Source organism: Halichoerus grypus, chromosome 4 (assembly GCF_964656455.1).
Source record: "Halichoerus grypus chromosome 4, mHalGry1.hap1.1, whole genome shotgun sequence".
NCBI classification, from domain to species: domain Eukaryota; kingdom Metazoa; phylum Chordata; class Mammalia; order Carnivora; family Phocidae; genus Halichoerus; species Halichoerus grypus.
In genome coordinates this window covers 124,978,498-125,001,873 of record NC_135715.1, presented here as the reverse complement: position 1 = coordinate 125,001,873, position 23,376 = coordinate 124,978,498, and the positions used below count along the sequence as shown (strand labels likewise).

Genomic DNA, 23,376 nt, shown 5'->3' with positions numbered 1-23,376 from the left:
CAACCCAAAACCTCCCCAGACCAGGCTCCCCATTTTGCTGGATGTTCGGACTTGGTGAAACTTTTTGTGTTATCTTCTAAGAGTTCAAAGATTTCACAAAGACCACACCCATGTGTCTCAGCTTTGCCTTACTTCCTTTTTTTTTGGTCCAGTAGTACTTTTTTTCTCTCAAACTGTTTATCAAATTCTAGGAGTTGAAGTGCACAACCAAACAGTGTAACATCAAAAGAGAAATTGGGCATGGCACGATGTTCTACCCCAAGGTAAACAGAAACATGGCACTGTTCAGTTAGCTTCCTCAGCTTCCTAAGGAGTATCCTCTCCTGAGTAAGGATCATGTTAAAATCTGGAGATGGGGGGGGGGGGGGGTAGAATGGGGTTTATGCAGTTTAAAATGGCTATTTAATATTAAAAATCTGTTTTCATAAATCATATAAAGTAGTGCTCTGCAGAATATTCTTAGATGGGGGAACTACAAGAGCAAGTTTATATTCAGTATGAGGAGGTGTAAGAGAAGACTGTGGGAAGGAGGAGCAAATATTAAATCTCCTTGGATGTGTGAGATTTTAACGTTTATGAAAAAGGAGAGAAGGATTTTAAAAAGCCAAGAACCATCAATATCAAAGGAAAGGCATTTCTAATTTAGTGATAGGAAATATATGAAATTCTATTATATGAAATGCTACATAACAAGTGGCTATGAATAATACAAGCATTTAAATATCCCATAAGAGCAGGTGATTTTATTCAAGTGATTTGAAATAACATATTATTTTGAAGAGACCTAAGTCCCTGATTTCCGTCCTTTTAGCAAGTCACTCTCCCTAGCAAAATTACCCGGTTGTGTGCTCCAGAGAACAATTCTCTATACCTCACTCTATGCAAATATTTCAAAGATTCTTAAAACTTCAACTTCTTAAGTAACCATCAAAATAGAACTCATGTTATTCTTCTTTATCCGCTCAATTCCCAATAATTCCTTACTGAAATGACTTGAAAGACAGACCTTGTTTTCACAACCTATTTTTCATAGACACTTTTTTTTTCAAACCAAAAGTATTGGTAGTAAGTGAAAGCTAATGCAGATCATCAGTGCTCAGTTTACTCTCATAATTTAGTATTGATAATTACTATCATAGAGATATATCTCTGGATAAAAGGAAGAAAACTCAGGTTACTATACAGGACATTTCCCCTATGAGATAAGTATTATTTACTTCCCAGACTCTTTTTCTTTAAAACAAAAAACAAACAAACAAAGTCCCTTAAGGTCCCTTAAGAATTCTTGTTTGCACAACTGTAAATACATTCAACACCACAAAACTGTACATTTAAAAATGGTTATGATGGTAAATTTCACGTTTTATGTATTTCACCATAATTTTAAAAGTTTTTATAGACTAAGGATTGAAAAACTATGACATATGTATTACATGGGTCCCAAAGGCTTGTTTTCAGTTGCAAAGGACCTGGTACCGCTGCCTGTTCTGGTCCTCCCCAACTTTTCTGAACAGTGTCAAATACCACATCTAGTTCAAAAGACTGTACACTAATTAGCCATCTACCCACAAGGCAGTTCATTTAATATTCTCTGCTATTCTTTTTTTGAAGATGACTCAGAATCTTGGTCCCAGACTATAAAGAGATTTTTGTTACCTATTCTAGATAATAGCCTCCTCTTTCCCTCTACCCATGAATGAAAACCACAGCAGCAAGGAGATGGGGGGAAGGGGAATGGCGGCCACAACATAAATCCTACAGGAACTAGAAATCAAAATTTGGCCTGACATAATGAAACTCAAACTGGTGAAATTAAACAGTAATATACATGCTTATAAGGTGTCAGAAAACAAACAAAATACAAAACAGTAGTACAGCTAATCAGTTAATGCATCATGTCAGAACAGTTAGAATAGTGAAGTTTTACATCACAGGCTACTTATTTTTATTTACCATTTACTTTTGGATAATGAGTATGGCTTTAAAAAACATGCAAAGTCTTTCATTGTTATATGGCACACTCCTAAATCATGTCAATAATTATTTTATCTAGACTGATATACGATCAATTAAAATACTCAAATATGCAAGCATTCACATAATGCCTGCATCTCTCTGTAAGTAACACTTATGAGTGTCTTGAAGTCCTCCACAGTTCACAGATGTATACTGATAAATTACATTACCTGCTTAAGGTCATATTCTTGAGTGATCAAAAAGTGTCTGAAATAATCACTTATAAAAGGTAATAACTCTACCAAAGAGTACACAATACACATGTCACACACATATCTGGACCATGCTAATGTTAATAATTTTCACTTCATATTAAGTAAGTACCGTCAGGCTGAGCTTGCGTATTTTCTTCACCTACTCATTTTGAAACTCTCCTATGGGATTTGGCTACAGTAGAATGTTAGCTCGGTTAGTACCTCTAAAGAAAGAAATTTCCCAACAAAATTGGGAAGCTAATGACAACAAAGTGAAACTGATGCTTTCCCAGTTGAGTGTCATTCCTGGTTTCCTTCAGGGCAGAGAAGAACTTGCCCATGTAGACGCAACACCCTTTACTTTATAGTGTAACTGGAGTAGAGGAAAGAAAGAACAGCAATACATTTTATTATCAGCCTCAGCCTACCTATATAGCATTTTCTCTGACTACGGAAAAAAAAAGAGGTGGGGAAGGGGAGAAAAATGACCAGGATCAACACAGAAGTTGTTTTCAATATATTGGTATCTTAAACTCTTCCCTTTATTTGGATTTACTCTGTGGACTTTTTGTTTGTTTGCTTTTTTTAAGTTCTGAGGCTTTTTGCTGAATATTGTTGCTATTTTAAGAACAATGTACTTTCAGGCCAACATGGTTTCATGAGTGAATTCTTTCAAACCTTCTAAGAACAGAGAGCTCTTATGCTGTTTAAACTAACTTCAGTGCAGAGAAAGCAGGAATTCTTCTCAGTTTTTTTTAGGAAACTGTCATAACCCTAATATCAAACTCTGGCAAAGATAACACAGAAAATGATGACTACAGATGATACCCAATTACTGATTTTAAGTAAAAATGTTACCAAAAAGAAACCTATATGCTTAAATATTACACCATGACCAAACATAAGGTGGGTTCACAAACTGGAATTCAACTAAAATAACCCATCATCCTAAGAGGTCAAAGAAAAGCACATAATAGGTCATGACAGATGCCAAAAGCCATGTGACAAAATTCAACTTCCACTTCTAATAAAAATGTTTAGTTAAGTTGTAATGAAAAGACATCATCTTAACAATCAGAAATATACAGACCAAATGAACACTCAACATCCATTATTCAAAATGCTCTCAATGTGCTAGTCAATGTAAACACACACATACAAACACACACAACCTTGGCCTAAAATCCATTCTCTGTGGGGTGTGTGGGCGGCTCAGTAGGTTAAGCATCTGACTCTTGATTTCGGCTCAGGTCATGATCTCAGAGTCGTGAGACCGAGCCCCGCTTCAGGCTCTGAGTTGAGCATGAAGCCTGCTTGAGATTCTCTCCCTCCCCACCTCTGCCCCCTCCCCCCTTGCTCTCTAAAATAAAATAAAACAAAATAAAATCCATTCTCTGCAAAAATCCTAGTAAGCTAGAAATATTAAAGACATTTCCTTGATAAACAGAATTTATTGGAAATTAATAGTAAACCCCTTATTTAATGATGACATAGTAAAAACATCCACAAACTAAGAAATAACATATGGATGGCCAGAATCACTGTTACTACATATCACTGCGCTGGAGAAGCTAGCAATTCACTAAATCAAAGAAAGAAAAGAAGTATAAAGATAAGATTATATTTAGATGACTCTTCCTAGAAAATTCAAGGGAAACAATTTATTAAAACTAGTAAGTTTAGGGCGCGTGGGTGGCTCAGGTGGTTAAGCGACTGCCTTCGGCTCAGGTCATGATCCTGGAGGCCCGGAATCGAGTCCCGCATCGGGCTCCCTGCTCAGCGGGGAGTCTGCTTCTCCCTCTGACCCTCCCCTCTCTCATGCTCTCTGTCTCATTCTCTCTCTCAAATAAATAAATAAACTCTTTAAAAACAAAAAAAAAAAAACCAAAAAAAACTAGTAAGTTTAGAAAGTTGGCCAGATATAGAATCACTCATCTAGGTACCAGCCACAAAATATTAGTGAATATAATAGCTAAAACCTCCAAAAGGATTATTTTAATAGTTGTTTTTTTTTTTAAAGTCTTATTTATTTATTAGAGAGATACACAGCAAGAGAGGGAACACAAGCGGGAGCAGGAAGCCCGATGCAGGGCTCGATCCCAGGACCCTGGGATCATGACCTGAGCGAAAGGCAGATGCTTAATGACTGAGCCAACCAGGTGACCCCAAAGGATTATTTTAATGAAACATGAACAGTTATACTTTAAACTTTACCTCAAAAAGAATGCAATAATATTCAAGAAAATTTTGAAAAAGATAAATGAAGGACTTGCTTTATGAACCACTAAAACATGCTATAATCAGGAGACTGGTATTTGTATAGGAATAGACAAATAGAATAAAGCAACAGAATAATAATAATAAAAGACCCATATATACATGGAAATTTATTATAATACAGTAGTATTCTAGTCAGGAAGAAATGATTTCAACAAATGATTTCAGGAAAAACGGCTAAATCCCTACCTTATATAATGTACAAAAATAATTTTCAGATATTTTAATGAATAAAGCATAAAAAACTAAAAAAGAATAGACAATACAGGAAAATAATTTTTTGAGTGGGAACTGCCTTCTTAAGTAATAGAAAGCCTGGGTATTTTAAACCAAAAGACTGACAGTTCTTGAAAATATCTGCCATATATTTCACAAAGAATTAATATTTCTGCACCCTAATAGAATATAGATAAATAATTCTGAAGAATAATGGGCAAAATGTATGGGCAAGTCACGTTAAGAGATGGTTAACTACATTACGGTACATCCTGTCAAAGAATACCATGCTGACGTTAAGATAAAGTAGAGCTATGTATGGCAAGATTTCCACCATATATTTTTTCTTATCTGAAAACGCAGATAACAGAATGGTATGCATATATACTCTCACTTTCACAAGGAAACGAAATAACATGTTTATACACATGTAAGAGTGATGTGGAAGGCCTTGTGAAGTACTACGACTGGGGAGAGAACTGAGAAAAAAGTTTCATTTTCTCTATAAATTGCTGACTTTATACATGGTCGTATCATTTTAGGGTTTCCCTCTCCACCCAAATGATGAAAAAATAATTTTTCAACAGAATACAGCGCTTACTTCTCTGCTACCCCTCGTCTGAAACGTGTATTCCACCAGGGTAAGGAGGCAGATCATTTCATTTTCCTTCATTTTCATGTCACTTCACTTCCGTTACTACCATTTCTCCCTTTGGACAACTTGTCAAAAGCATCAGAGAAATAAAGGACACTTGACATAGCAAGGCTGTTCAATTCTTGATTGCTACAGTATAACAAGGAAGACAAAATTACTCTTTGGTTTGAGTATCTTCCCCCTACTTACTTCACTTCTTGACAAGCAAGGCTTTTTACACCTGTAACTCGTTACTACTCAGTTTACACCGGAGTTGAGACCCTACCTAACGCCTGGGCTTCCCCTGGGGGTAGGGTTTGCTTTTGCTTTTTCCGCCTCGCCCACCCATTCTCTCCATGACCCTCGGGGAAGTTACCCCACTTCTCATTGACACGGCTGTGATGACACCCCACAGGAAAGCAGCGCAATTGTGCAACAACCTTGGGAAGAACAACAGAAAGACCTACTTAAAAGTTTTCGAAAGAATAACCACGATAGTACTGCTTCCGGAAGACAACCCTTGCCCCGAAAGGAGTCTGGGACTTTGGGGACGGGGCCCACGGCTCACCCTGACATCGCAAGCCCTGCCTCCCCTCTTTCCCCGCGAAGTCAAGTCACCGCGAGCGGTGGACGCGCAGTTGGGCTGGATCCCTCCCCAGAGAGCGTCGCGGCGGGGAGAGCGTTGCTGCGCTGACGTCGCGGGCTCGGAAAGCCCCTCCCGGGTCCGCTCGGGGACGCACACCCGGGTGGTTTTTCTCGCACTACGTCCCTCTCCACTCTGAGAACTGGTCGTCTCCGCAGCTCCTCGGCTTCTTTCCCTGCGGCACCCGTACTGCCAGCGCACCGCCCTCGCTCACACACAAGTTCCCCGCCGTTGTGCTCGACGGGTTCCGACAGACCAACTCGTTCGCGAAGTTTCTTACTCACAGTTCAGGGATTCGGCGCCTGTCTCTCACGACCCGGATCGGCGGCGCCGGGCCGAGTCAGTCGACCGGAAGTTGTTTTCCGTTCCAGTTCAGAGGGCAGCGCCTGCGCATGGAGCTTTTAACCCTTCACCCTCCACCCGGCCAGGCCAGGCCGGACCCCAACGGTCCCACCCACCCTCGCCCCGCCTATCCAAGGCCCGCCCATCTAAGCCGCACCCCGCCGCGCCCCGCAGGGAAAAGTACCGGCGCCTAAAGTCAACAATGTCCAGGTTAAAGGTCACCTGAGGGCCTTGGAGAGATTTTTACTGAACAGAAACTAGCCAGGTCTAACATCACCCTGTATGTGAGTTAGCGTACACAAGAATCATCCTAGATGCTTGTTAAAGATGTAGATTTACCAGTTCACCCCTAGATATCTTAGAGTTCAGAGCAATTGGGGTGAAGCCTGGAACCTGCATTTTTGTCTCATCCTGTGAATGTGATTAAGGTGATTAAAGTCCACACAGAAACAAAAACACTACACACACACACACACACACTCTCTCTCTCTCTCACACACTCACACACAAGCACACCCATTTGGTTTTTCCCCAGTTGTAATAACCTTTCCCTAAATGTACTTGCTAAAGTTGAATGGTTGCTAGATACAAGTAGACCTAAAGAGAAAATTCTCATGAATTAAGACTTCTCCATTATTCCATTTCCTAGCCATGCTTGAATATTCTCCAAGACAGAAAGTTTAGACAGATACCTCTAGAAGTGTTTGAACTCTCAGTTTTAGCTCTTGTACCTCCTGGCTCAGGCAAGTTGCTTAACCTAACAAACCTTACTTTTTATCTGACAAATGGAGACAGTGATAACCTACTTCACTGGATGGATGGCTGTGAGGATCAATCCAATAATGTAAGCAAAAGCACCTGGTAAATTTTAGAATGCTCTTCAAACGAAAGATATTGTCCAGAGTCACTCGTATCAGGCTGGCTCCTTGCCACCACGAAGGTTTTCCATCAGATTCCTTGCACGAAAATAGCAGTCAAATTCATGGCACAGGTGGAAGCTTCCTGAGAGGACTGAAGTGTAGGACTTATCCACGTTGACTGGAGCATGACTGCATCTGGCTGAATGCATGTAGCGCTCTCAGAAGCTTCCATAGTAATAGGAAGCTTCCTATTTTATTTATTTAACTTAAGAATATTTTTTAAAATCTCACCACTTTTGCACATATCTGACATGGGTTGATAATGTTTGAAAAAGACCTCCTCACCAAGCACAAGCATACTAAGGACATCGAAGTAATAGTTTGAGAGCCTGGATTAAAATGACCATGAATACTATATGTTGTTATCAGGCACAGCCTGCTCTAGAACATAGTTTATATCCATAGACTTGACAAAATTTCTGAAGTTGAGAACTTTCTTGTCCTGGTGATCTTGGCCAATCCATGCCTGATTAACTCTTCAGCCAATGATTCTTTATTCATCCTGAAAGATTCAAGCCTAGGTCTGGAATTCTTGAGCTCCATTTTTTCTGGTCATATAGTCCCATATAACTCAGAAGCTGCTATCTTCTCAGGGGAGCCCAGCATCTTGCTCTTCCTGGGATTGTATTTTTTCTCTGTTAGAGCAGGAGGCTCAGGTTCTGGTTGCCACACTTCCTCCTTACACTTCTGAGCTATGGATGTTTGTACTTCTTTACTAGGCTTGTAAATCCAAGATTTAAAAACCTACCAAGTTACAGTGCACTTTTTAATATTCGGTTTACTTTTAAAAGTCAAAGCCAAAACATATTGCAAAAAAATGTTGAAACAAACAGAAACTTCTCGTATATCACTGTGATCAGTTGAACAGTTTCTTATAACAAGTAATTGAGTTAAATATGACAGTAAAGCACTGTTTTTTTAAAGAATTTTTTTATAGCAGTTTTAGGTTTATAGCAAAATTGAGTGGGAGGTACAGAGATTTCCCATATACTCGCTATCCTAACTTATGCAGAAATCTCTTCCATTATTTATTTTTTTTTAAAGATTTTTTATTTATTTATTTGACAGAGAGAGACACAGCGAGAGAGGGAACACAAGCAGGGGGAGTGGGAGAGGGAGAAGCAGGCTCTCCGCTGAGCGGGGAGCCCGATGCGGGGCTCGATCCCAGGACCCTGGGATCATGACCTGAGCCGAAGACAGACACTTAACGACTGAGCCACCCAGGCGCCCCAAATCTCTTCCATTATTAACATCTCCCACCAGAGCGGTATATTTGTCACAACTGATGAATCTACATCAACATAACATTGTCTTCCAAAGTCCATAGTTTCCTTTAGGGTTCATCCTGGACAGATATATAATAACATGTATCCATCATTGTAGTATCATACTATACTAGAGTAGTTTCACTGCCACAAAAATCCTCTGGGCTCCACTTATTCATCCCTCCCACCCCCAATCTCTGTCAACCACTCATCTTTTTACTGTCTCCATAGTTTTGCCTTTTCCAGAAAGTCCTATGGTTGGTATCAAAAAGTATGTAGCCTTTTCAGATTGACTTCTTTCACTCAGTAATGTACATTTCAGTTTCCTCCGTGTCTTTTCATGACTTGGTAGCTTGTTTCTTTTTTAGCACTGAATAATATTCCATTGTCTGGGTGTACCACAGTTTATTTATCCATTAACCTACTAAGGGACGTCTCGGTTGCTTCCAATTTTAGGCGATTATAAATTGAGCTCCTATAACATTTGTGTGCAGGTTTTTGTGTGGACATAAGTTTTCAACTCCTTTGGGTAAATACCAAGGAGTAGGATTGTTGGATTGTATGTATATTTAGTATGTTTAGCTTGGAAAGAAGCTGTCAAACTATCTTCCAAAGTGACTGGACCATTTTGTATGCCCACTAGCAATGAATGAGAGTTCCTGTTGCTCCACATCCCTGCCAGCATTTGGTGTTGTCAGTGTTCTAGATCTTGGCCATTCTAACAGGCATGTAGTATATCTCATTGTTTTAATTTTCACTTTCCTGATGACATATGGTGTGGAGCATCTTCTCATATGGTTATTTGCCATCTATCTGTATATCTTCTCTGGTGAGATATCTGTTAAGATCTTTGGCCCATTTAAATTTGTGTTCTTTGATTTCTTCTTGTTGAACTTTAAGAGTTCTTTGTGTATTTTGGCTAACAGTCCTTTATCAGATGTATCTTTTGCAAATGTTTTCTCCCAGTATGTGGCTGGTCTTTTCATTCTCTTGACAGGGTCTTTTGCAGAGCAGAAATTTTTTTATTTTAATGAAGTCTAACTCACCCAACTTTTGAGCAAATTGAAAGAGCTGCTTTGGTGATTTCTAATTGAAACAGTTGAGTTTAATAATACACCCAGAATCTAAAACTAAATGCATAAGCATTTTGAATGTGGAGGTGTTAAGAGCTTTGAATAAGGTATAAAAAAATTAAACATACACATTAGTTAAATATATATTTTTCTCTCCTTTCAATCCCATGATGTTGTAATCATAAAGAGAAATGGCTGCATATTTCTCCAGTGTGTGAAACATGCATGAATGCTGGGGTAAGTAGATGAATTTTAGGCTAAGATAATGTCAAACATTTTCCTTTTTCTATAATGATGATGAATTTTTTAGAACTGACATACAGTATATTTTATTAAGGTTAGGAATTGAGTTGAGACATTTATTTGAGGATTGGTCCTTTAAAAGAAGACATAATTTCACTTCAATTTTCCTTTACTCATAATATATTAATATATGTTAGGTTAGCAAGCAGTACTATGGGGTAGAATGGGATGAAAATGAGAACTGCAGGCTCATTAAAAATATTTTGGGTTCTATTTTCAAAAGTGCTTAATATTTTATTGAGCGTTCTGAATATAAATCTAGGGACAAGGAATGCTGCCAGCATAAACACTTACTACAACTTGGAATGTCAGGTATGCATCAATGATCTCCATCAAATCTTTGATGTGAAGTATCACTATTAATAGAATCTGGTTGACTTCCGATTTAGGATGACATCTGGACTAGCTGTTTGTGTTTCAGACTCTAAATTAAATGCGTAATAAAAAATCAGAAAAATATGAGAACTCATAATAGCACTGAAAGGAAGAATTGATGACCAGATCCAGCATGTATGGCTGAGCAGGCTCTACCCTATACAGAGCACCCAGCTGACAGGGGTGGTCACTTGCCAAGCTTTGCCCTCTTGGGCTTGAGTCTTCCCCAAAGGAATGCCTTTTTCTAAGTCAGAAAAAAAGCATCAAAAGAGTAGCTGTAACCCTGCCAACAAGCATCCTAGTGACAAAATTTGACAGGATTTCCAATCATTTCCAAGAACTGTGGGGCTGAAATGGACATAACCTTTGTTGCTTGAGAATGAGGAAATCTGCTGGCCTGAAGAACAGTAATAAAATGATCTGCCTCATGGCACCTGCTAGTGAATTGGGCAGTAACCCCACTACTATGTGTGACCTGTACATAGTATTTGACACCTCCTTGCCCCAATGTCCCCCATTAGTACTTCTCTCTATTATCATTTTTTGAGCTGTGGTTTGGAGTATACCAACATGATCCCAATGGAAGTGGATAAATGTGATGCTCTATATTTAAGGATATGTGAAGCCAATAATGAAAGGGGATGAGCAGACAGAGCTGTGGGTTTGACTATTTCTCAGACTTTGATTTTTCATATATGGTTCCTATCAAGGAAAAGACCAATGATTGTTTCTGATTAACCAGGAATTCTCCTCTTCATCCTAAAATAACTAGGCAATAAGGGTAAGGGATCTCACCTCAGGTCAATACCTATAGTGACAAAATTAATAAATGTCAGCTTCAGGACAAAAATGTCCCTGTGATCTGTGCATGTCTACTTGTCTCTCAGCTCCATATCTGTGCTGAGGAGCTGATAGAAATCAGGCAGATAATGAGAAGAACCAAGGAAAATCCATACATCTGGTTAGTAAGGGCTACAGAATGATTGGAATGAGAAAATACAAGACAAAGCATCCCTTTGAAAAGATTATACTGCATAAAGGAAGAAAACAGAGTTCTCAAAATGCAGAGACAATGAAACTTTGGAAAATGGTTTACCAGACGTGTAAGTAGATGGGAAAAATCTGCTTTGCATTTTCTGTGAAAAAAGAGATGTCATATTAGACAAGATATTAGACTAAGAAAAGGAAGGACCTAGTTAAGAGGCAGGGAGAAATAAAAATAAAGTTGGATAAGTTAAGGCTGTAAGGACATAAAACATGCAATGGCAAAATTAAAATATGATTTGAACATAATCAAGGATGGAATCAATACTGCAGAATATTAAATCAGTGATTAGAGTAAAAGCCTGAAAAACTCTCTCAAATGTCAATCGAAAGGACAAATAGATGAAAACCATGAAATGGATAGTGGAAAGAAACTGCTCTTTTTCCTGAAGAAGAGATCAGAGTAAATAGAACAGAAATAGCAACCAAAGATATATCAGAAGATATATCCAAAGCAATTGGAGATGAAAAGGACTGCATAAGTTTTGAAACATATTAGTGAAAAGAGACCAAACACTTTGACATATCCTGATAAAAATTTTGATATGAAATGATTTATCAATTTATTTATTTATTCAGCAAATATTTTGTGAGTGCTTGCTATGTGCTAAAAGTTAGGGATGCAAAGATGACCAAGACACAGTCCTACTTTAAAAGAACTTAGTGTCTGTTGTGGGTAACATACATAGGAGAAGCAGACTGTTGCTGCACAATGTGGTATTATAATATTACAATAGTGGTCAGTATAGGGTACTTTGAAAACACACTGGAGTCCAGGCTTGAGAGGGTAAGGGAAGTTTTCCTAAATCTAAAATATGGTAAGAATTCAATAAGAATACAGGAAGAAAAGAATTAATTACTTGCAAAGAAAGAAAAATAGACTATCTTCAACATTAAACTTCAGAAGCTGATTAGAATAACATCTACAGATGCATGGGAGAGTTTTAACTTACAAAGTCTATAACCACCCAAGTTATCATTCACATGGGAAATGAAAACAAAGATATTCTTTGTTACCTGAAGTTTCAGAACTATACCACTCATTTCCTGAAATAGTTGAAGATACACTTCAGTTAGTCAAGAAGGGAATCAATTTTTTTTAAAAAGGAAAGGTAAAATTCTGAGATAAAAGAAATATTTGTAAATATTGGAAATAACTATTGGATTAAGTGAAAATTTGTAGCAAATATAATAAGGCTATTAAAAGTAATTTTGAAGATATAAGGTACATGTATAAATAAATAATTTAATAATAATGTATTCTAAAATTCCTGTTTATAGCAACAAAAACTCAAGTGGGTGGAAGAGAGGTGGCAGAAGTGAAAAGTTCTAATTTACTATTTTTCTTATCTTCTACTTGTAGAAATAAGGAAATGATAGATAGGATGTCATTCTAACTATGATAATTAGACATATATTATTTTAGGTTTTTTTTTTTAATGTGAAGGTAAGTAACTACAAGTAGAATTCAAAATTGTATGTTTATTTTCACATTAATAGAGGAAGAAAGAAAAGAAAACATTGCCCCATATAACAAAAATATAAAACTCTTACTTCCTGACATTTAATCAGTCACTCAATAAGGTAACTCACATGAGTACTCCTCTGCAACATTTCTTGCATGCATATACTTTCTGTCCTCATTGTTACACGCTGTCTTCATTGCCATTTTCTGTCCCTATTGCCACCCCTTGTTCAAGCCACCATCAATTCTTATGTACCATACCAGCCTCCTAATGGTTCTCCTCATTTTCTCTCTTGTCAAATTCCAAATGTTATACTCAATGAATTCCAGTAAGATAAACTCAAAGAGATCTATACCGAAGCACATTATAATCAAACTGTTGAGAGCCACAGATGAAAGAATCTTGAAAGTAGTAAGAGCAAGGTGACTCATTATGTACAAGGGATCCTCAGTGAGATTAACAGCCAATTTCACTTTGAAATCATTGAGTCTAGGAGGCAGTGGGATGACATATTTAAAGTGCTAAAAAAAAATAGATGTCAACCAAGAATTCTCTATCTGGCAAAATTATTCTTCAAAAATGAAGGAAAAATTAAGATGCTCTGAGATAATCAAAACCTGAGGGAGTTCAGTGTTAGTAGACTTATTTACCCTATGAGAAATGATAAAGGGAGTCCCTTAGGCTTAGATAAAAGTCTACTAGACAATAATTGAAAGGATTACAAAGAAAAAAATTTGGCAATGACAATTACATTGATGAACATGAAAGCAAGCATAATTATATTTTTGGTTTATAGGAACTAAGCTGTATAGGAATAAAGTTTTTGCATATTATTGAAGCTAAGTTGGTATTAATTCAAATTGGATAGTTATAAATTTAAATTGCTAATTGTAATCACCACAGTAAGCACTAAAACAATATCTAAAAAAATATATATATAAAATAAAATGAGAAGGGAATAAAATGGTACAAAGCAAAGGATCAATTAAACACAGAAGAAGGCACTAATGTGAGAAGTGAGGAACAGAAAAATGGTATAAAGCATACAGAAATCAAATAGCAAAATGGAAGATGTAAGTCCTTCCTTATCAGTAATTTCTTTAAATATAAATGAATTAACCTCACTAATCAAAAGGCAAAATTTAGCAGAATGGTTAATATAACATGATCAAACTATATGCTTACTACAAGAGACTTACATTAGATCCAAAGACACAACTAAGTTGAAACTAAAATGATGGAAAAAAGATTTTCCATGCAGACAGTAACCAAAAGAAACATGGGGTAGTTATATTAACACAAAATACCTTTCAAGTCAAAAACTGTTACAAGGGACAAAGAAGGACATTATATATTGAAAAGGGTCACTAATCAAAAAGATACAGCAATTATACACATTTACACATCAAACAATAGATCCCCTAAATATATGAAGCAAATATTGATAGAATTGAAGGGAGAAATAGACAGTACTACAACAACAGTTGGAGAATTTACTACACCACTTTTAATAATGGGTAGAAAAATAGAAGATCAAGAAAGAGAGAGGACTTGAATAATAGTGTAAATCAACTAGACCTAACAGGCATATATAGACCATTCCACCCAACAACAACAGAATACACTTTCTTCTCAAGTAGATATGGAACCTTCTCCAGGATAAACAAATGGTAGGCCACAAAAAAAGTCCGAATATATTTAAAAAGAATGAAGTCATACAAAGTGTCTTTTCCAACCAAAATGAATGAAGCTAGACAGCAATAACAGAAGGAAAACTGGAAAATTCAAATATGTGCAAATTAAGCAACACATTTTTAAACTACTGATCAAAAGAGGAAATCACAAGGGAAATTAGATTTACTTAGAGATTAATGAAAACAAAATTGTACCATACCAAGCCTTACAGGATGAGTGAAAACAGTGCTCAGAGAGAAATTAATAGTAGTTAACATCTACATTAGAAAAGAAGAAAGCTCTGAAATCAATAACCTAACTTTACACTTCAAGGAACTAGAAAAAGGAGACCAAGCTAAACCCAAAGCTAGCAGAAGGAAGGAAATAATAAAGATTAGAGCAGAGATAAATGAAATAGAAAAAAAAAAAAGCAATAGAATCAATGAAGTCTAAGTTGGTTCTTTGAGAAGATCTGCAAAATTGACAAAATTTTTCTATACTTATAAGAAAAAAAGGAAGAGAATAATAAATAACTAAAACCAGAAATGAAAGTGGGGACATTGCCACCAACCAAATAGAAATAACATGGATTCTAAGAGACTACTATGAATTATAGGCCAACAAATAAGATAATGTAGTTGAGATGTAGAAATTCCTAGAAACACACAATGAAAACTCAAACAGAAGAAACAGAAAATCTGAACAGACCTATAACAAATAAAGAGATTGAATCAGTAATCAGAAACCTCCCAACAAAGAAAAGTCCAGAACCAGATGGTTTCACTGGAGAATTCTATCAGACACTTAAAAAAGAATTAGCACCAACTCTCCTCAAACTCAAAAAAAATAGAGGTGGAGGGAATAGTTCCTAACTCATTTTATGAAGCCAGCATTACCATGATATCAAAGCCAGACAAAAACACCAGAGAAAAAGAAAATTAAAAACCAATATTCTGGGGCACCTGGTGGCTCAGTCATTAAGTGTCTGCCTTTGGCTCAGGTCATGGTCCCAGGGTCCTGGGATCGAGCCCTGCATCGGGCTCCCTGCTCGGTGAGCCTGCTTCTCCCTCTCCCTCTGCCTGTTGCTCCCCCTGCTTGCGCTCTCCCTCTCTGTCAAATAAATAAATAAATAAATCTTTAAAAAAAAAAAAAACAAAAAAAACCCCCAATATTCTTTATGAATAAAGATTTAAAATTCCACAAAATGCTAACAAACAGAATCCAACAGCATATTAAATAGATTATGCATCATGACCAAGTGTGATTTATCCCTGGACTGCAAGGGTGGTTAAAGAAAGAAAAATTATTCAGCGTAATATACCACATTATGGAATAAAGAAAAAACACCCCACATGATGATCTCCATTGATGCAAAAAAGGCATTTCACAAAATCCAACACCCTTTCATGATTAAAAAAAAAAAAAAAAAGACTTAGAAACCTGGAATAGAAGGGAACTTCCTCAACATGAAAAAGAGTATTTATGAAAAACCTCCAGCTAACAACTAACTCAATAGTGAAAGACTGAAACATTTCCCGCTAAGAACAGAACAGACAAGGATACATCCTTTCATCACTACTATGCAACATTGTCCTGAAAGTTTTAGCCAGAGTGATTAAACAAGCAAAAGAAATAAAAGGCATATAAATTAGAGAGAAGTAAAAATAAAGGGGCATGAGTGGCGCAGTTGATGGAGCATCAGACTCCTGGTTTCAGTTCAGGTCGTGATCTCGGGGTCGTGAGATCAAGCCCTCTGTGGGGCTCCACACTCAGCGCAGAGTCTGCTTGAATTCTCTCTCCCTCTCCCTCTGCCTCTTTCCCCTGTGCTCACTCTCTCTCAAATAAATAAATAAATAAGTCTTAAGAAAAAAGAAAACGAAAGAAAAAAGAAAAAAATATTTCTTTATTTTTTTTTTAAGATTTTATTTTTAAGTAATCTCTACACCCAACATGGGTCCCAAACTCACAACCCCAAGTTGCATGCTCTACCAATTGAGCCAGTCAGGCATACCAGGAGTAAAAATATTTCTATTTGCATATGACATTATCTTATATATAGAAAATCCCAAAGAATCTACAAGAAAGCTAGTAGAGCTAATAAATGAGTTTAGCAAAATTGCAGGACACAAGAGCAATGCTCAAAAATCAGTTGTGTTTCTATACATCATTAATGAAAAATCCAAAAAAGAAATTAAGAAAATAATTCCATTTATAATAGCATCCCCCAAATAAGATATCTAGGAATAAATATGACCAAAGAGGTAAAACACTTGTACATTGAAAACTACAAAACATGTAGACGAATGAAGAATGAAGAAATATCTAAATAAATGGAAAGACGTTCTGTGTTCTTGGATTAAAAGAACTAATATTGTTAAGATGACAATGCTTCTCAAAGTGATCTACAGATTTAATGTAATCTATGTCAAAATTCCAATGGCCTTTTTTTTTTTTTTTTTGTCAGAAATGTAAAAGTTGATCCTTAAATTCAGATGGAATTACAAGGGGCCCTGAGTAGCCAAGAGAATACTGAAAAATAAAAATAAAATTGGAGGACTCATGCTTTCCAATTTAACAACTTACTACAAAGCTCCAGTAACTAAAACAGTGTGGTATTAGCATATGGATAGTCATATGATTAATGGACTATAATTGAGAGTGAAGAATAAACCCATATGTATTTGGTGAATTGACATTTGACATGGGCACCAAGACTATTCAATGGAGAAAGAATAGTCTCTTTAACAAATGATGTTAGGACAACTCACAGCCATAATCAAAAGAAGGAGGTGGACCCTTTTCCTCACACTATATATAAAAATTAACTCAAAATGGATCTAAATGTAACAGCTAAAACTATGAAACTTTTAGATCAAAACATACAGGTAAATCATTATGACCTTAAAGTTGGCAATAGATTCTTAGATATGATACCAAAATCATCAACAAGAAAATAAAAAATAAATTTGACTTCATAAAAATTAACAAAAAATGGGCATTGAAAGATATTATCAAAGACATGATCAAAAGACAATTTACAGAACGGGAGAGAATATTTGCAAATCATACATTTGATAAGACTCTAAGAATCCAGAATATATAAGGAACTCTTAAAGCTCAACAGCAAAATGACAAACAACCCAATTTTAAAATGGCTAAAGGACTTACAGACAGTTCTCCAAGGAGACTATACACGTAGCCAACACGCACATGAAAAGATGCTCAACGTCATTAGTCATTAGGGAAATGTAAATCAAAACCACAATGAGGTACCACTTCACATACACTAAGATAGCAATAATAATAATAACAACAATAATGGAAAATAACAAGAGTTGGCAAGAATGTGGAGAAATTAGAGCTCTCATACATTTCTGGTGGGCATGTAAAATGGTTTGACAACTTTGGAAAACTATTTGGTTCTTCCTTAAAAAGTCAAACAGAATTACCATATGACCCACTATTCCACCGCTTGGCATATTCCCAAGAAGAATTGAAAACAGGTATTCAAACAAATACATATAAACACATGGTCATAGCAAAACTATTTACAATAGCCATAAAGTGAAAATAGCCCAACTACTCTACTCAACAATAGATGAATAGATAAACAAATTGTGGTATATACATACAATAGAATATTGCTTGGCCATAAAAGGAATAAAGTATGGATATATCCTACAACGTGGATGAATCTTGAAAACATTATGTTAAGTAAAAGAAGCCAGTCAGAAAAAGTCACATATTATATGATTTAACTTATATGAAATAGCCAGAACAGGTACATCCATAAAGACAAAGGACAGATTGGCGGTTGCCAGGGGTTGAGGGGAGCAAGAAAGGCAGAGCACCTGCTTAATGGGCCCAGGGTTTCTTTTTGGGGTGATAAAAGTGTTTTGACACTGGATAGAGGCAGTGGTTGCACGACACTGTGAATGCAATAAATGCGACTGAATTGTTCATTTTATCATGTTCAATTTTATGTTACATGAATTTTACCTCAATTTTTTAAAAAGGGAAAGAAATAAGAAAATTTGAATAAACTATGCCTGAGTTAATAAAAACGTATCAATACTGGTTCCTTAATTGTAACACATGTACCATTTTATTTTATTTTATTTTTTTTTTTTTTAAAAGATTTTATTTATTTATTTGAGAGAGCGAGAATGAGAGAGAGAGAGAGCATATGAGAGGGAGGAGGGTCAGAGGGAGAAGCAGACTCCCTGCTGAGCAGGAAGCCCGATGCGGGACTCGATCCCGGGACTCCAGGACCATGACCTGAGCCGAAGGCAGTCGCTTAACCAACTGAGCCACCCAGGCGCCCACACATGTACCATTTTAATGTAAGATGTTAGAAGTAAGGGAAATTATGTGATGAGGTGAGGCAGGGTGGTAATATGGAAACTCTGTTGTGTTTGCTCAGTTTTTCTCTAAATCTAAAACTGTTGTAAACAAAGGCTATTAACTGAAAAAGACTTGCTTGTTCTAAATAACTCTTGGATCAAAGAGGAAATAAAGCTACAATTAAAACCATAAAATAATGATGATGTGAAAGTAACCTATAAAAAGTTGTAAGATGTAGTTAAAATGGTGCTCAGGAAATTCTTAGCCTTAATACTTTCATTAAAAAACAGGAAAGAATAAAAATAAATGAAATAAGCATTTAACTCAAAAATTGAAAAAAGAAAAAGTAAAATACTGTAGTCTAATAAGAGACATTAAGAAAATACTAATAAAGATGGGGCGCCTGGGTGGCTCAGTTGGTTCAGCTTCCAACTCTTAATTTTGGCTCAGGTCATGATTTCAGGGTCCAGAGATCAAGCCCCACATCAGGCTCCCTGCTCAATGGGGAGTCTGCTTGAGAATCTCGCTCTCCCTCTCCCTCCGCCCCTCCCCCTTAAATAAATAAATAAATCTCAAAAAAGAGAAAATACTGATAGAGATAAAAGCAAAAACTATTTTAAAAAAGAGCAAATCATAAAATGTTAAATCCAAGAGACAAATTCTTTGACATGTCCAATCAGGAAAAAAAAGAAGAGAGAAAACATTAATGAACAAAATTAGTAGCGAAAAAGATTATCTACATAGTTACGGAGATGATGCAAAAATACAAGAGAATGCTGTGTATGCTAATACCTTTGAAAAATGTGATGAAAAGGATCATTTATAAACCATCTAAACTGTGTGGAAAAAATAACATTCAACCCAGCTAGATCAATAACAGTAGAAAATATTGGAAAGCTTTTAAAGAATTACTTCCAAAAGTGGGTGCCAAGGACAAACAGTGTGAAGATTTGCTCTTTAAACTTTTCAAGGAGCAGATAACTCTCATTAAACTTTTTTAGAACATGGAAAACTTTGGTGTTTTTATCAAAAAATAAAAATACAAATTAATTTCACTTGTGAAAATGAAAGCAAAATTTCCCAACAAATTACAGATTTCTTTTAGCATATGTTTTCTTAACATAAATTGGTGTAAGATCAATTAATCTGGACACACATTTTGCATATCGCTGTTGGTTATAACACAGTTGTGGCTTGCAACTAGCACAGTCATCATTGGGAGAAATCTTTTTTGCACAAAGCGTAGGAACAGCTGCTTTGTTTGAGTATCTGGTTGCTCTGCCTGGATAGGGTTCCTTGGCTATGCCACATTGTTTTCATTCTTTTCTGTTAATTTGAGTTGTGAACTGAATCGTGAAGCCAAAATAATAGAGAAGAGGCATCTATGCATGTGGATTAAAGAGAGAATGAGGAAATGTGTAGGCTTGGTTTGGTTCATTTTGATCAACTAATTTATTATTTTAACTAGAGCAATAACTAAATATACTTTATAATTATAAACCTACCTTTATTATGGAGGCATGATTTTTGATAACATAGAATTTTTAAATAAGGCAATTACTGCATTGTGTAACAGCAGAGCATTACCTCCCTTAAAGTAGAAAAACCTTACAGTTATCTCTAATAATACCAAAAAGACATTGAATATAGGTTAACATGAAGTCTTGATATACCTTTCGTAAAATAGAGTGAGAAGTAGATTTGGTAGTTATTTGGTTTTTATGATAAATGTATTTATCTCAAACCAACAGCCATCATCATTCTTAATGTTAACCACTAGGGAAATTCCCACTGAGATCAGAACAAGACAAGGTTAGCTGCTATCTCCTCTGTTATTAAACACTGTTCTAGAAGGTTTGGTGAGGAGAAAAAATTATATTTTTCTTAACTAGGCATCCCATGTGAATTACCTAAAGCAATTTGGAACAAATAGAGGATCAATATAATAGCTGGATAAAAGATAAAAATATGAAATCAAGAACTTTTCTAAATGCTAGCAGTAATTAGTTAGAAAATACAGTGGAAAGAACGTCCTTATCCAAACAGCATCCCCAACCCTATACACAAAGAAGATAAAATATATTGGAATACATTTTATAATAAATACATTAATAAAATACATTAAATAAAATACATTTTATAATAAATGAAGAACCTATGGTGTTTTCCGAGGCTTTAATACATGGAGAGAAAAAAATATGTGCAGACAGGAAGGTTCTCTACTGTAAGGATGATCATAATTAATGTGTAAGTTCCATGAAATTCCAACTAGGACTTTTTGGGCAGAATTTAACAAATTGATTTTAAATTTTCCAGTGGCCATCTTTTTCATTGTCACAAGTGTTTAAGAGAAGTAACTGGATGTTGCTTTGGGGCCCTAACTAGCTGCTTGCAGGAACCTCAGTCAGGTTGGACGTAGTATACAGCACCATGTCCCCCGCTGCATGGAAGTAGACTAATATGTACACCTGTGCATGGGTGGAAGTGCATCCTGGAAGGGATGAGGAGAATGGGGTGGGAGAGTGAGCAGAAGGGAGAGCTTGAAATGACTTCTAAGCTTCTACGAGTGACTTGGCTGCTCTGTGACCTTGGCCAAGTCATCTTCCTCCCCCCCCCCATCGCTCTGCACTTTGGAAAAGACATCTCAAAATATGATTTCAATATTGTAAGAGGGCAGAGCAGTGGTAACAGAGAGTCATAAGAAAAAGAAGAAATATGAATTCAGGTTTTAGCTCTGCTCTGCCACTTACTAACTGGAAGGTCCTGTGACTGTTTTTCTCCAGCACACATTCAATAAACGGCAGCTATTGGTGTTGATAATGATTTTCACTGTTTAATCTTTCCAAATTATCAACTTTTCTTAGGATTATTCTTAAGAAAATACTACATAATCTTTAATATTCATTTTTGATTGTGAAAATAAAGGCCAGTTGATACCAATAAGACTGGATTACTACCATGGTGAAAGTTTAAATGTTCTAAGATAGGAAATGCAATGTTGTCTGTAAGGTTAATATTTTGCTCTAAAAAAATATTCATTTACGTGTGTTTCTTAGGAGATGAAAAAGTACTAACCTTGAGTTAATTTTTGAATGGACACCCTGGATCAGGCCAGAATTGATTTTTTAAAAATTTAGTTCCCCAAAAGTACAAATATATACAGTGTTAGTTTACTGTTCAACCTAGTAAGCTATATACAACTTAATTATGCCAAACACATATCTTTTAAGTCTTACATTATGTTATAAAAACCACTCATTGGAGAAGGCTTATATATTACAGATATAAACTTAAAAAAACCATTTCAAGTAGAGACATAAATTTGATCTTAAAAGTTGAGAAGAGTGTAAAAAGATCACAGTATTTAAAAATTATCTTGAGTCTTGGTTAGGGACCCCATCTTTTAAGGGCCAAGTGTCCAATTATGACAATGAATACAGAGACATTATCGAATCATGTCATAAATTACTCACTTTACAGAAGCAAGAGTAGAACAAATCTGCAACATTTCAGTCTATGACATGCAGGCTACTTTGCTAGGTTGAGAATTGGTAGGAAACAACTAAAATTTTGGTTACCTCTTCTCCGGGTTATCAGTCTTCCTTCACAGACTAGTGCTCTTGAAAGACGTGGTCAGTTAGAGAGTCTGGAAGCTTTTATCTGCAGGCTCTAGCAATGCTGCCCAAACTGACCTGAGCTCTCCCTTGTGTTGCTCTGGGAACTTCCACTGAGAAATCCCCTAAATTGAAGACTTCCTTATTTGTAGCTCTCAACAACCAATCATGGCAAGATATTGAAATGAAGCAAAGACTACCAGCAAATGTTCTGTAAACCACCCGTGACTATAGCTCTGACTTCCTTTTGAATCAAAGATACTTTTCTTGAATAGTTAGGGTATTTTAACAAAAGTCCAGAAATTGTAAACACAAAAATATTTTTGGATTAAGCACATTTTCATGTAGGAAAATGTTAAAGTCTGTTCAAAAAATGGCTTTTTTTTAGCTTTTAGAAGGCACTTTTTTTTTTTTTTTAAACCTAGGCGGTATACTTCTAAACAGCAGGCAAAGACTAGATTTGAGTGTGGTTGTCTTTGCTTCAAGGCCTACGGAGGTCACGAGGATGAAGCCTAGTAATAATGAAGTTTGTGCTGGATTCCAGAGAACGGTCTCGGAGACGGAGAAGAAAGATGAAGCGAAAAAGGCTCTGAAGACAGCTTTCTCCTTGGGAGCTAAAGGTGCCCTGTTCGTGTGGATGAGTGCATGCATGTTCCAGCACACAGGGAAATGCTTCATAAATGCATCTATTTTTCTCAGGCTACTTGGAGCAAAACATGAAGTTTTACATGCAAAAGGAAGGCAGCATATGCACTGCAGACATTTTTCTTTGTTAGAGCTGGAAATGTCCTGAGACACCATATGTTCCATTACCTTTTTATTACAGATGAGGAAACAGGAGAGGGTAAACGCTCAAAGTCATAAAGAAAGTTAGAGGTAGCTGAGTCTTTTGAATCCAAGTGCATTTCCTTTTTTTACTGGACCACACTCTTAGTACATCAAGTTATTGAACGGAAAAATGTGACAACAGCGACAA

The 23,376-nt window shown here is 36.3% G+C and overlaps 1 protein-coding gene across 6 annotated transcripts in view; it reads right to left on the bottom strand.

The window, feature by feature from the left end:
* Positions 1–22,503, bottom strand: part of TANK (TRAF family member associated NFKB activator) — a 94,259-nt gene extending 71,756 nt beyond the window's left edge. Inside the window, exons 1-2 of one of the 6 annotated variants that reach the window (XM_036116767.2) lie at positions 6,265–6,415; positions 5,305–5,487 (exon numbers count right to left, since the gene is read on the bottom strand). Coding sequence is in view for 2 of the 6 variants with exons in the window: in XM_036116763.2 (XP_035972656.1) it covers positions 5,906–5,913 (8 nt within the window). In the remaining 4 variants the exon portion in view is untranslated. Of the gene's footprint in view, positions 1–5,304; positions 5,488–5,905; positions 6,064–6,264; positions 6,416–22,364 lie in introns of those variants that run through there. The other 5 variants (XR_004924945.2, XM_036116766.1, XM_036116765.2 and 2 more) reach the window with 5 other exon arrangements.
* Between the last annotated feature and the right edge of the window lie 873 nt (positions 22,504–23,376).